This window comes from Tenebrio molitor, chromosome 2 (genome assembly GCF_963966145.1).
Source record: "Tenebrio molitor chromosome 2, icTenMoli1.1, whole genome shotgun sequence".
Classification (NCBI taxonomy): Eukaryota; Metazoa; Arthropoda; class Insecta; order Coleoptera; family Tenebrionidae; genus Tenebrio; species Tenebrio molitor.
This window is the reverse complement of record NC_091047.1, coordinates 7,006,887-7,022,025: the sequence shown is the minus strand read 5'-3', so window position 1 is coordinate 7,022,025 and position 15,139 is coordinate 7,006,887. Positions and strand designations below refer to the sequence as shown.

Genomic DNA, 15,139 nt, shown 5'->3' with positions numbered 1-15,139 from the left:
GTTCTAGCTCTTTAAAATATCTCCCATGTAAAGACTTTTGTTTTATATTTGCTATAGTGTCAGGTATATTTGGCTCAACAATATCTGAAATTATATTATCACTTAAATTTAAAGGTGTGTAGCCTTTATCCGCTGAAACCAAAGCATTAAAAAAAGTGTTATCACGAGTTCTATTAAGAAAATAATTTTTTAGTGAAGCAATTTGATTATGTTGTAGAATTTCTAGATTTGAAAAACCCCTGCCACCATTTTCGCGTGGTAAATTAAATCTTTCAATAGCAGATTTGGGGTGATGTTTACAAAATTTTGTAAAGAGAACTCTAGTTTGAATATTTATATTCTGTAAATTAGTTTTGGACCATTTTATAATACCAAAAGAATAGGTCAACAATGGAACAGCATATGTATTAACTGCTTTAATTAAATTATTACCGTTTAATTTTGATTTTAAAATAGATTTAATTCTTAAATAAAATTGTTTTTCTAAATTTTCTTTTATAATTGAATGTTGAATATGATTTGATCGATTAATACCTAAATATTTATAAAATTCTCCTTTATTTAAATTTTTAATGATTTCTCCTTCTTTAGTTATATATTCTAAATTTTCGTAATGACCGCGACATATTGATTGCGTTTTACACTTATCAATACCAAAACTCATGCTAATATCATTTGAGAAATTTTCAGTTATTGTTAATAAAGATAAAATGTGATTCTTTTTAGATGCATAAAGTTTTATGTCATCCATATAAAGAAGGTGATTTAATTTTGATAGTGTGGTATTATTATGTCTAATATTAAAACCGTATCCAGTGCTATTTAATAGATTTGTCAAAGGATTAATGGCTAGACAAAACCATAAAGGACTTAAAGAATCTCCTTGATAAATTCCCCGTTTAATTTGAATAGGCTCGGATTTTAATTTAGTATTGTTTATTGATAAATTTAAAGTAGTTCTCCAAAATGTCATTACATGTGATAAAAAGTTAATCAAATCCAAATTAATTTTATAAATTTTAAGAATTTTAATTAACCATGAATGTGGTACTGAATCATAGGCTTTTTTGTAGTCTATGAATGCGGTATAAATATTTCTATTATTTTTTCTAGCTTGTTCCATTATTACCGTATCTATTATAAGTTGTTCTTTGCAACCAAAACACTCCTTAACACAACCTTTTTGTTCTTCATTAAGTATATTTAATTTTTGACAATGGTCGTAAATTATTACTTTAATGCAAGATGTCATAATTTTATAAATTGTAGGCAGACATGTGATTGGCCTATATTTTGATGGATTTTTAGTATCGGAATCTTTTGGTTTCAGATATGTTATATCATGGGCCAAAAACTCTGGAAATGTGTTAGGTTCCCTAATAAATCCGTTAAAGTGATCAAGTAAGCATTTATGAATACAAGTAAATTTTTTTAACCAAAAGTTATGAATTTGGTCACCTCCAGGGGATTTCCAATTATGTGAACTATTAATATTTTTAACTAAAATTTCAAGGCTAATTTGAATATGATGTGGATTATTGGTATCTGGTATCTGGTATCTGGTATCTCATTTTCTAAATTAGGAATCCATTCTGCCTGATTATTAAATTGAACTTCATTTGACCATATGTTTGACCAGAATTCTTTAATTTCATTTATATTTGGTATACCATTATTATTTTGAGTTTTATTATCTGCTAAATTTTTGTAAAACAACTTCTCATTATTTCTAAATAGTTTGTTTTCAAATTTCCGTTGTTTATTATTTTTATATCTTTTTAATCGTTTAGAATAAATATTCAATTTTTGTAATAGTGTCTTTAATTTCTATTAATGTTTCATTATATTCGTTATATTTTAAACAATGTATTCTGTTTTTATTTAAAATCGATTGAATACAGTTATTTAGATGATTAGAATTTATACCCTTTAAATATTGAGTTATTCTACCTAAATCTCGTCTGATATTGTTAATGCGTTTATTTAGTCTTCGTTCCCATTTTGGTAATTCTTTAGCTTTTATATTATTTGTCTGGTCAATTTCTTTTGAACCATTTAATCTGATAATTGTTAAAGCTCCACTATATATAATACTGTGTAATTTTTTAAAACTTGTCGTGTTATTTACAAATTTAGGTAAAATGAATTGATTTAAAATTTCAATCATTGCAAAGAATTTTTTGGAGCTTTGTTGTTTAGGTAATAGTGGTCTATTAAATGGTTCTATATGTTCAAATTCGTTCAGAGTTCTATTAAATTCATCTTCAATTTGTTCTTTAAAATTTTGATGGTAGTAAAAATTTTGATTAATAACATGTATATCATTATAACTCAAGTCTAAATTATTTATGTCGTTTTGTATCGTGTTGTTTGGTGTTGAATTATTTTGACCACAGAAAGAGTCATTATGATTTGGTAAACTTTGCGGTTCAACAGAATTTTCAACTAAATTATTAGAAACTTCATTATTGTCAGAATAATTAATTGACAATTCTAACTTTACATCATTTTTGATCTTTTCTAAAATTGCCGAAGGGATATAGTTTTTCTTCATAATGGCTCTCCTCTGGTCAGCTAAATTTTGAATGGTAACAGGAAACTGGGGGTACTTACTTTGGAACGCTTTAAATAAATCAAGCCTGTAAGTACTCACAACATCCTGTAGTTTCGTGATCCGAAAATATTCCCGTATAATGAAAATATTCATTTCCATAGTCCATTTTTTGCGTTTTCTAACTTCTATAGCACCATTGGATTGCAGTGAAGCACTTGCAACAACATTTGGCGCGTTTTTATTAGAGAGCGAATTTATTGACATTTAGACAGTTGTCACGGCACTCTTATACTTAATATATTATTTTAATTCAATTTGACGAATTTGACCAAGGACTTGTCAAAATTTATTTTAAATGTCGAATTAGTTTCAAAATAGGAACATCGTAGGTCATGGAATGGCCTACCAGGGAATGTGGCAACACAGCCAGTGTCCTGGCCTGTAACTAGAGACTGCCTTGATAGAACGCAAAGTCTGTTGTAGTTTTTACTGATAATATATTTCAAAACCTGGTTTTGAAGGTAACAGTCAAAGTCAGTGGTTTGTACTTTTGTATTTTTTTTAAATGTATTTTTCTCGTAAAAATAAATCAGTTTCAATATTAACTGATGTTGTTCTTATTAGAAAAAGTATCTATTAGGTAATTGAAGGTATTTAGTAAAATAAAATAATAACAGTAGTTTATTAAACGAGTTCATGTGTAAATTGGCCTTTTTTGGCATGAGTTTAAAACGCGAGTGAAACGAGTGTTTTAAAGGCCCACGAGTGCCAAAAAAAGGCCAATTTACACAAGAACGAGTTAAATGAATACAACGTTTTACAATACAATACATTTTACTAGTCTATTCTAACACGCCAATGACCTATTAAAGCACTCAAATGACGTCATTTGTGTGCTACAATAGACTTATTTTAAAAGCAAAATGTAAAAAATCCATTTTTTTTTAATACTTAGCCCCAAAAATGCAGAGGGCGCTCTTGTTTTATTTCAAACAAATTTCCTGAAGTTTGCATTCTATATACGATAGTATATTATTATATTATCTATGACTGAACTGTACCTGGCTTGAAGGGCACCGATAAGATCTGATAACTTGATCTTTTCATAATCACCTTATTTTACGTTAGTAGTAGATGAGAACAAATAAGAATTATTTTCAAATGACAGAAGAATAAAAATTGCTCCAAAAGACTCCTTGTAACACTTATTCGGGTCGAGCCCCAAAGTTGGGTGCCACTTGTAACACCCTTGCGTATCGGTACCGTCGTGGGTCGACAGCTGCAGCACCTTCCGGGTTCGGGCCTTACGTTGGAGTTACTTGGAACAACCTTTGTCCTAGGGGCCCCACGTTGGAGCGCCTCGTGTAACAATCCTTTTCTGTATCCGGCCCAAGTTGGATGGGTACTTGGTGAAGATGCGCTTAGGATGTTTGGGAAAGGTTCGATTCCGATGCAACACGGTGGAGAAAACACAGGCTTTATTTAGTAAAAATAAGTAAACAAACAACAAGGATGGGTAGAGGTCCGACTCGTCCACCTGGGGAGCGTTTCCGGAGCGGAGCTGCTCAAGGTCCGGTTAGATGTCCCGAGGGCGCTGTCTAGGTGGAGCCAAGAGTGATCGTCCGTCCAGATTGTCCGCCGGGGATCTTCTCGGGCAGAGCTATTCCAATGTCCGGGTGGATGTCCCCTAGGGCGCTTTCCGATCGGAGCAGAAGAATAGTCTTAGCTCTTCTGCAATTCAATTCAATTCAACTTCATTTATTTCCTTGCTTATTTATTACATTTCATTCGTTCTTAGGGCTATGGCAAATTTGTACAAGGGGGCGCTGCTGAGGCTTAAGGCCTTTTCTGCGCTGGGATTATTCTAATTACAATGTTATACTTAATGTTAGACAATGATATGGTTATAATAACGTTTGATGGTAACAGTGAACTTATGCTAGGTGAAACAAAAACTTATATACTAGGTGAGGCAGATGGGGCTGGGGGGTACAGATGGTGTCCTGGGCGTCCTTGAGGTTCCTGTGGGTGGATGGTTCTGCTACTGGATTGTTCTTTTTATCTTCTGGGTCCTGTTGTTCAGTATCTGGAATGGAGAAAGAAGAGCAGAAAGAGAACAAGGGGGGTTAGAAGGGCTTACCGGGGTTGATGTCCTGAGTCCCGGTAGTTCAGGCGTCGACGACGGCTACCGCATGGTCAAGGGGGTTGAGTCCACAAGCTCCTGGAGGTCATCTGGTAGGTCGGTGTAGGCTGGTGAGAGGAGAGCTGTTGGGGGGTGTTTTAGCTTGCGCTTTGGAATTTTCGGAATTCTGTTGAGGAGGCGGCCGTCTCGTGACGGGTATTTAAACGAGGTCGACAGGGCTTGGATGGCGAGGGCGTTGTTGGAGTTTAGGGTGCGTGTCACGTAGCGGCTCTGGAGTTCTTTGAGGCGGGATTGGATCGGGATTGTGTTGGTTTCCTGGTGGAGGTTTTCGGAGGGGAACCTGTCGGGGAGTCGAAAGATCCTGCGGAGCATTCTTCTCTCGCAGGCGGAGATTTGGTGGAGGAGGGCCGGGTATAGGGTGGCGTGCTGTTCTGCGTGATGTGCTGCAATTTATATGGTTGGACGATGGGAGAGGTGGGTAGAAAGGAAGTTGCGGAAATGATCAGATGTTGGGGAGGTGACGAGGGCGCTACTCTGGTGGCCGCTCGGCGCACTACAACTTAGGGTCGCTACATCCTTTTAAAAACGAGAAAGATAGAACAACTGCCGTTATTTTGGTATCCATCAAAAATACATAATTTCTTATTAATATTTTTTTGGTGCAAAATAAATAACACCTGATGATAAAAGATTGGCATATGTACACATCGCGTTGACACGATTGTTTATTTTTTTAACGGTGAGTCAAACGTTAAGATAAAATATCTCCTAAAAATTAATCAATTTTGAAAGATTGTCGAGAACTGCGGCAATATGTGGTTATACTTGTGTTATATTTTAACAAGGATATTTATTTTAGCTGAAGTAATTACATTAATTAAAAACGACAATGTTACGTGTGTTCTCACAGGTGATTCAGTGTACTCTGGGCTTTATATTTCGCCACTTGAACATCTAAAGGGTAAAAACATTTTCACATGTGGAACAATATTTTATTTTTATTTTTATAGGACTAAATCGAACACAAATTCTACTAGACAGTTGGGTGAATGACGATTGGCTTATATCAAATAATGCTGGTGTATATCGCTCTATAACAGACATACGTTGGGAAAGTAAGTGCAGCAAGGAAAGTTGTCTTGTTAAAATTAATTTTTCATTACTGGCACTATAGGTTTCGAAGTTTTAAAATATCCAGTCATTAAGTTCAAAAATAACTCAATTCTAACTTTCTCCGTGTGTTATAAAAATTATTTGGTGTTCAAGTTTATTGATCACGGTATGAAGAATGAAACGTCTATTTCAGTAAATGTAAGTAGGTAAACATATTTTTCTGTAGTTTAAATGAAAACTGATATCTTTAGCTAAACACAAACCAACATTTTTGCAAGTGGTCCCATTATGCGTTGAACATTGAAAATATTAACAATCAGAATCAAAATCAGAATAAGGAGAATAAAAAAGATTACCTATTAAAGAACCTATATGAAGGTAGATCAATCGGTTCTTTATATTTTACTGCACAATGGTTGATTTTGGATGAAAATGACGCAATGAAAATAGTGAAACGTAAGAATTTGCAATATATCTATTAACACAACTAAGTAATTAATTTTTTTCATTAGACAAATTTAGATATTCTAATCGCATTAGTGAAAATGACAGTCACCTTGACATTTCACATTTTTCAAAACATTTATGTATTTCCATGTTTGTCTCTGTGGATATGGATTGTTACTTAAACGTAACATTAAAGTCAGGCAATGAAACGGTTAACAAAACAGTTACTGGATTCAACAAAGAAAATTGGTTGAAGGAATGGAAGATAATTGAAATAGAAATCAAAAATAATCTTACAGAAAACGCAAAACTCATGTTCTTCCGCGGACGTTCGAATGATAATAAAGAAGGTTATTGGGCGGTCGATAATATTGCTTTTTGCAGACCTTCAGTAGGTAATATTCTTTCAGTTTATTTATTTTTTATTATTATAATAAACTAAACGAAATTTAATAACTTCCATCTACATGTTTATTATAGAATTTGATATCAACATTAATATTTATTTCAGATATTAATAACATAATTTTACCTACAAACATATCGTATAGCTCTAGATGTAAAGTTCTTGACACAAATATAGCGGATACAAAAATTTGCCAAAAGAGAGGTAATATTGGAAGACATTGTAATATAAGTTGCAGTCAAGTTCTTGGAAAATCGTATCCTAACTGCGAAACTTATAAGATATGTTCTGAAAACTCTAACTGCTCGTGCGCCTGGGGATATGAAGGAGAATTCTGCAACAAAAGTTTGTTGATATGTAAAAAAGCTGTAAAACAATTATGTTTAATAATTATTCATAGCTTGTGATTCTGGGCATTGGGGGATGAACTGTAATTTAAACTGTGGTCCCAACTGTGAAACCTGTGACAATATGATCGGTTGTACGAAATGCAAAAAGGAGTTTTTTCAGGATTACCCAGACTTTCTATGTAGTGGTATAACGATAAAATCGCTAAAGTCTCATGGTTAATACTAAAAATCAAAATTTTAGAGACTCTACCGGTTGTAATGCGACCTCCGGTTTTAATATCTATAACGGAACATTCGTTGACCGTTCTTGTAGATATGACATATGACCAGAGTGCAAGGAAACCTGAATATTACCAGATTCAGTATAAAAACGTATGAAATGGCAGTAACAATAACATTTGCAGATTAATAATAATTGTGATGTTGCAGAGTAACCAAAAAATGTTTTATAATTTTTCACAGCCGAAACATTTCAACAATGGTGGCAATGTGACAGAAACAATCAGTAATTTGTCGACAACAAAGTTAGAATACGAAATAAGAATTATATTGATAGTCCAAAATCAGTCATTTGCTGATAAACTGAAGACATTATTAACAAGTCGCAGTAAGTTGCAGAATTTCTATTTTCATTCAGAATAAATTAAATGAATAAATGAATCTTAGAAACCTTGGAAGCAACATTAATAAATCATACTATAAATTTAATGTGGAATTCATCCGTTAAGGAAAATGCTGTGACATATCTTATCGAGTTCGAGGTGGGTAGAAAAATATTTACTTAATACAAGAAAGATGCAATTAGGTAAAAGCAATTAAATAAATTCTGTGTCACTATTATTATTATTTCAGTGTTTTAAAGACTTTTGTGGAGAATACACTAAAGTAATCACTTCTACAAAGGAAACAAATCTAATGATTGACGCTCTACAAAATTCTACCACATGCCACATACAACTATTTAGCATAAACACAAAAAATTCAAAGCAATTAATAGATGAAATCAGTGTCATATCTCCAAATTCGTCATCAGACATCAATGCAACAGTAGAATTACCTAAAAAAATCAGTCTGCTAGAAGACAGCGTCAACATAGAATTAGAATCCTGTGAAGGATTCAACGGTCAACTATATTACAATTTGACGTATCAATGCGTCAGTCAATGGTGTAATAACGAAATTCAATTTACAGAAATTGTTCTGACTAAGCATGAAAGTTTATTCAACAAAAAAATTCAGGGTCTAAAACCATTCTCCGAATACAGGATTAATGTAATCGCAATCAGAGGAAATAATAGCGTAAGCAAGACTTATGGAACTATGAGGACTCCACCTGGGAGTAAATTTACTATTTTCAAAGTAAATTTTCTTTAATTAACCAACTTCTTACAGAACCTCAAGAGGTACGAAATTTAACCGTATTTTGCAAAAACGAAAGTGCTTTGTGGATTAAGTGGCAAGCGCCATATCCACCAACAGGAAATGTGTCGTTTTACTACATCACTCTTAAGGATGGTGAAACAACAACAAAAACAGCTTCAAATTCACCTTGCGAATTATGGGATGATTTCACATGTACTACATTCACGGAATTAAAAAAAGGGACCAACTACACCCTTATCGTAAATAATACGAAACGATTATAAATAAAATAAAAAAACTTCATTTATAGGTACAAGCGAAAAACGAAGGTGTTCAAGAAGGGGGAAATGAGGTAAATGTAACAACTCAAACGATCCAGGAAGGTTAGTGATCAACAAAACAAAAGAGTTAAAGAGCGTCTGTGGAAAACAACATTTCTAAAAACATGCTGCGTAACTTAATAAACTGTCTATTTTCGAGATGGAAGCGAAGAAAATACTGACGCCGCATCCATTCTACATATGCTCGATCGTCTCTCTCTCTCTTCGTAACACATCCTGCACCTTCTTGTCTCTCCTTCCGTCCAATACCTGTTTTCTCTCTCCTCGTTCTCAATCTGCCACCATTTTTCTCTCTCTTTCACTCTCTGTCCCCAGGTACTCCGGAATTTCCTCTGTCATACACCTCTCATACTCCCTGTTGTACCTTGATTCTTAGATTCTCTCCCTTCTCTCTTGCTTGTCTGTGCTTTGTCCCGTTCACACAGTCAGCTCTGCATTCATCCATCTCCCTTCTGCGCTCAGTCTTTCCACTTCTTCATTGGCATACCCGTTCCTTTGGTAGTAATTCTCTGTCTCCTTCTCCTCCTTATTCTATTTCTGTTCTCTCCAGCATTCCGTCAGTATCCTGCACTCTTCCCTTCCATCCATTTTGTTAGCTAGCCGTACGTTTTCAAAAGTTGTGTTTTCCACTGCCTGGTTTGTTTTTTGGATCATCATATCGTAGTTGCAGAGTTCCAAGCTCCGCCAAATTTAAAAATAGCTCCGCCAAATTTAAAAATTAATTTATCCACTAAACCTAAAGAAATTATTTTATCATGGGATCACCCACTTATTATGAACGGTCCTTTGGAAAAATTTGGGTTTGAAATAAACAAGCAAATCATGGAACCTTACAATCTGACAGAAAGAAAGTATCAACGAACGTATAATTATACAGTAAGTTGCTTGGGTTTTATTGCGCAGATCTTGATATTCGCTATTAGATTCCAGTTGAAGAAGAAAATGTCTACAGAATTAGCGTATGGGGAATAAATAAATTCAACTGTGAAAGAGCCCAAATAAATGCAACTAGTTATTCACTGTTTGTTAATTACTCATCAATACCTATTGTGGAATGGTGTTCATCCTTAAAATGTTTTCCATTAATTCCAAAACCTGAGAAAACTAACGGAAATTTCTCTGTATTAATAGCGAAAAATGATGAAAAATGTACTGAAGATAAGATAAAAAATACATACGCATCATTACTAAATAATTCAGATCAAAATGAGAAGAAATGCGTTGTTAAAATGTCATCTTTTCAAAATGATAGTTTAGAATTAGAACTTAGTGACATATTTAAGAAAAGGATTTCTGTGAAGACTCGCACTTATCTCATGTACGTGATTCAAGATGATGTTGATGGTTTAACGGTTCATGTTCTTAAAGATGAATCAAATCAATGGATGCACATAAGTAATGATGAAATTCGATTGATTGCTATAATCATTGGAATTATTTTCACCTTTATGATTTTTACATGGGGATTTCTTTGTTATGCGTTGGTTTTTCAACACAATTTTTAAAAGAATATTACATTTGATGTTTTAGACGTAAATATAACAAGTTTCCTTTTAAAACCTTCAATATTGCTAAAATATTTGAATTCACACCAACCAGAAATATTCGGAGGGAGCCAACATTATTGAACAATAATACAGAAATTAATGAACCCGTAAAAATTAATAAACTGGAACCATATTTGTCGAGTTGCCTAGAAGATGAGTCCGAATCCGAAGACAACCAACTAACACAGCAATTTGAGGTTTTATTTTATCAACTACATTCACTGAATTTGCAGGATATTATTTGTTGTAGATAATTTCCAAACAGAGTTTAAAGAAATGTGAGCATGGACGATTACCTGAAAATGTTCAAAAAAATCGCTACACAAATAAATGTAACAGCTTGTAAGTTAAACATCAACTAAGTTGTACATTTACACTTAGAACTTAACAAATAATTTGCAGATGACGAAACACGAGTTATTTTAAAAGATAAGCAAGGTGGTGACTAGGATTTCTGATTTCTCGAGAAATTTCTAAAATTTTAAAAAACCTACAATAAATTCTTATTAAATGAAAAATAAAACGTACATACATTAATAATAATCAAGAAGATTTATTGTCTTCCGTTTTAAGTAAATAAACATAAAATGCCTATATAAACTCCTAATTTTTTAAAATGAAATATGCTTTCAAAAATAGAAGAGCATTAATGGCCTCATCTGATAATCGGTTTCTTATCTTCGTGACAATGTTTCCAGATAATGAAAAAACACGTTCATTTTCAGTCGATGTTGGCTTTACTGTCATCACAGCTTTGTACAAATTTTCGAGGTTAGGCGTTCGTTTTCCCGTCGACTCAAATAGTTGAAATTCTTTTTTTATTAAGCTTCTGGGTATTTGAGCTTCGGTATTATTATCAGTACCAGCTGTCGCGATAGCCATTTTTAGTTGCTACTCAAAATTTGCAGTGTTAGGGTCATGTTCATTGCTTTGGATTTGGAAGACATCTTCCAAAGTATTTGAAGGGCTGGGAAATAATCTATTATACAGGGTCTGTCAGAACTGGCGGAACAAAATAATACGGTGAAATCATCATCTTCTGGGAATAATAGGAAAAATATTTTTAAAAATCCATCCTCATTGGATTTTAAAATAAGAACGTTTTTAATTAACCAATCGCGTGTATAAACCATTCACGATTATTTCAAATTCGGACTATCTATGAAAATCTGACATTTTAGTTGGCAGTATTGTGATTTGTCTTAATAAATCTATTTTAGGTTATAATTCAACCGAACACTGCTCCCAAGTTGTTACATTTTTTAAATAATTGAACGCATTAGGAACAATAATCGTAAAATTGTAATTGAAATGAAACATACATATTTGTAGGGCAGTTCTGGGTAAATTCTTATTAACTAAATTAATGACGGAATTGACAACAATGCGAAACGAAACGTCATATGACAGGACCTGACGCCAATCTAACAAAAAAATATCGCGGCCTCCTGCGTGTTTAAAATAATCGTGAACGGCATATAGATATAAAATTACCTTAAAAAATTATATTAGTAACTATCGAAACAAATTTGATTGTTGCAAAGACATAATAATTGAATATTATGTCATAGTAAATAATTTCTGACAATTACAAAAGTCATTAAACGCTTAATGTTTACTTCTTCAGAATATGTTGATATGCTTGTGGACAGTGTGATGAAAGTGCCACAGTTGCTGCTCAGGAGTACGTATAGTTCGTTTTCCCAATGGGGAACATCCTAGCAGAAGTACTATAACCTGAAAAATACTATAACCTAAAAACGTCCGTCATTGCACAAACAATGCGGATACCCAACAATGCACATGCATCATTTGAAATGCATCCATAGTTATAAATAAAACAGGAAAACTAATTTATAGGTAACTTAATATCAACAACAGGATTGGTCAGTTTAAATTGCTTCTTTCCTAATCACTATTTAAGATAGATTTTTTTGAACATTTTTCCTATTGTTCCCAGAAGATGATGAATTCACCATATTATTTTGGTCCGCCAGTTCTGATAGACCCTGTAGAGTTCTCCCGTAAATTTGATTAAAGCTGTTTTGCTGCAATTGGTTCTATTTACTCTATTTTTGTCATTGTTAAAGGTCGTTGGGTTGTGAAGGTAACTGATTAAGGAAATCAAGTTCACATTTCGCCTGTCATTAATCTTGTTCTTGACATATTCCAAAAATTGTATGGCTAAATCGTTTTTGTAATATCTAGTTGTTAAAGGTGGGTTAGATCTAGAAATTCAAAATGACATGTATTTCATTGTGGACCGTTCACAATGACGTTATGTTGAAAATTAATGTTGCATGATATTGTTAGCGTGAACGTTAGTTCTAGAAATGTTGTGGATTCTTAACGTTACATTCTAACATTAGCCAACGGGAATCATTTTTAAAAAGTACTGAAATACATGTCATTAGATCTAACGTTAACATTAACGTTTTAACATCGACGTAACGTTAACGCCATTGTGAAAGGGCTGTTAAGCACGATTTATAGTTCCGTATACATATAGCATAACATAGTCAAAAATCATAAACATAACATAATTTTTAAAATTCAATTTATAGTTCATGACAAAACGTGATATGATTGTTGACTTTTTAAGTGTCAAACTAATTGTCAAATATGTTTTATGAAAACGTGGTTTTAGAAGTTGCTGCCTGGGGTGTGGTTTTAGAAGCTGCTGCCTGGGGTGTGGTCTTAGACGAGATAGGTCGTAATAAAGAAAGAAGGAAGAAACCACGAAAAACAAAACGCGTTACAAACACATGGATAAATCAGCTACTCCAAATCATTTCCTTCGTCACACCGTCCTCAAAGTCTTTGGAAGACTTATCGTACAGTGCCTTGAACCTTTCAACACCCTGTACGATTAGAGTTTTCTTAATTTTTTCCACCTTTTCAATAATGTTTTTAAATTGAATTTATTGATAGCGTACCTACACGTAACCGTTTCTATGGAAAAATATTAAAATTCCGTAACGGATACTGACATATGTTGACGGATCTATAAATGAATATATCTGATTCAATAGGATTCAATTTTGATATGTTATGCCATATGTACACGTTACAGAACTATAAATCGGCCTTTAAGGGTGTCCGTTATGAGCGGGAGCGGCCGTTATGAATGACTAAATAACTATAGCAGCGTAGATCTACACTTTATTTTCAACTTTTTTACAATTGGTACAATAACAATTAATGTTTAATGTTATGGGACACCTTGAATTAATCGAAATCCGTATTCCGTATGCTACTAGCAGATGTAGACGAGATCGAAGATGATGCTTCAGAATTTTAACACCAACACAAGCGCGATTTTGCAGGCAATAACGATGACCTCACTTCCTGACATCGGGAATATTTTGATTGCGATTTTTTATTGATTTCATTCATTTATTTTCAACGGAAAATTAAGCGTTGAACAAATCCGACAAACAACAATGACAATTTTTTTTCACAAACAACGGTTGACATGACGACGTCCTCCGCACACTTATTAATCATTTGGTTTTTTCGATGGCGTTGAAAAAATGTATTTCAAAAAGATAATTGTGAACGAATCGTAGAGATATTACAAAAACTATTGTACAATACACGTCCGTTAGGGCCTTTACTGCCTTGCCAGTATCTTCTGACTCGGCAGTAAAGGCCTGCGGTAAAGGCTATCCTAACGGACTTATAATGTAAAGTACTATGTCATCGATTGTAATTTATTAATCAACACGTCTATTATTGCCTCTGACGTCAGAATCGTAACATCTTTTCTCGATAAAGCCTCAACAGAAGACTTTACTGACTAAAAGACGTCTAATAAAGATTCTAGAACGCCGGTATTACTATCAATACCATCACTCCACATTGAAGGCATATTCAAACCAATCAATGTTTTTTTGATAGCGTTTTTGAGTTTTAGAATCCGTTCAACCATTTGCATCATCGAATTCCATCTTGTACTTACGCACGTCAAATAACAAATTCAACTCGTGGCCTAATTCTTCTTTCACATATTTTTGCAACGTGATATTTTTCAAAGGATTTTTTCGAAACAGTTTCACCAAAGACCGTGTTTCTTTTAAGTTTCTTTTAAAGCTATGTTAATATTTTCAAGAATGTATTTCCCTTCTTCAACAAATTTCTTTAAAAGTTCCCAGGAGAAACGCTAGAAGCTCTAACACTTTTTATTTATCAACTTCTCGGACTAATGTCTTGATCAACTCTCCCCTAAATTTTATGCTTCGCAGTTACACCTCCATAGAGAACGAGATTGATATATTTGGTTGCACTTTAGGTGACATAAAAACATACTTCCAAAGTTTGCAAGTTTAGATTCTTTGCAACCTCAATTTTTATTCTTTACTTTCATTCCTTGTCCTGTTCCAAATTGACATAATATAACACAGACATATAACACAAAAATTAATAAATATTTAGAGCTCTCCGTTGCTATGAGAAATCTTTGGTGTTTAGAAAAATTTCACCATGACCTTAGGCCCATCACTTGTCACAGCTACTGTGTGTTGTTCAAAACTCAGACCAAATTCTTACAAGCGTTTTTCGACAATTTCCCTCGTCTCTCTAGCTCCGCATTTCCCCAGGACATAAACAAGCCCCAAATTATAAAACGTGCCATCCATATGATGGATAGAAATGTTAAAGCACCTTCGATTTCTTAAACTTGTCCATTCATCGAGAGTCTGTTGAATTGCTTATTTAGATTTCTTCAATTCCGGCGGTGGATTATCTTCGATGTCACAGCCGGCTGAAGTGGATGTCTCTGTTTCATTTTGTGTTTTTAAAGAAATTTTGTGGATATGTTCAAGGTGCCTCATTAGCCCACTTGTATTGGAGCTCTTCATGGATGTCCTTTTAGGAC

General features: G+C 33.6%; 1 protein-coding gene across 1 annotated transcript; it reads left to right on the top strand.

Moving 5' to 3' along the window:
- The first annotated feature begins 5,414 nt into the window (after positions 1–5,414).
- LOC138123615 (uncharacterized) lies at positions 5,415–10,844 on the top strand. The gene is made up of 19 exons (XM_069038387.1): positions 5,415–5,436; positions 5,557–5,658; positions 5,708–5,812; positions 5,872–6,008; positions 6,062–6,266; positions 6,323–6,652; positions 6,769–7,008; positions 7,064–7,198; positions 7,255–7,385; positions 7,443–7,620; positions 7,680–7,774; positions 7,866–8,352; positions 8,406–8,635; positions 8,686–8,758; positions 9,381–9,592; positions 9,640–10,196; positions 10,247–10,460; positions 10,514–10,605; positions 10,666–10,844. The coding sequence occupies exons 4-19, from the start codon at positions 5,979–5,981 to the stop codon at positions 10,667–10,669; spliced, it is 3,213 nt and encodes a 1,070-aa protein (XP_068894488.1). The 5' UTR covers positions 5,415–5,436; positions 5,557–5,658; positions 5,708–5,812; positions 5,872–5,978; the 3' UTR covers positions 10,670–10,844.
- Positions 10,845–15,139: the final 4,295 nt, after the last annotated feature.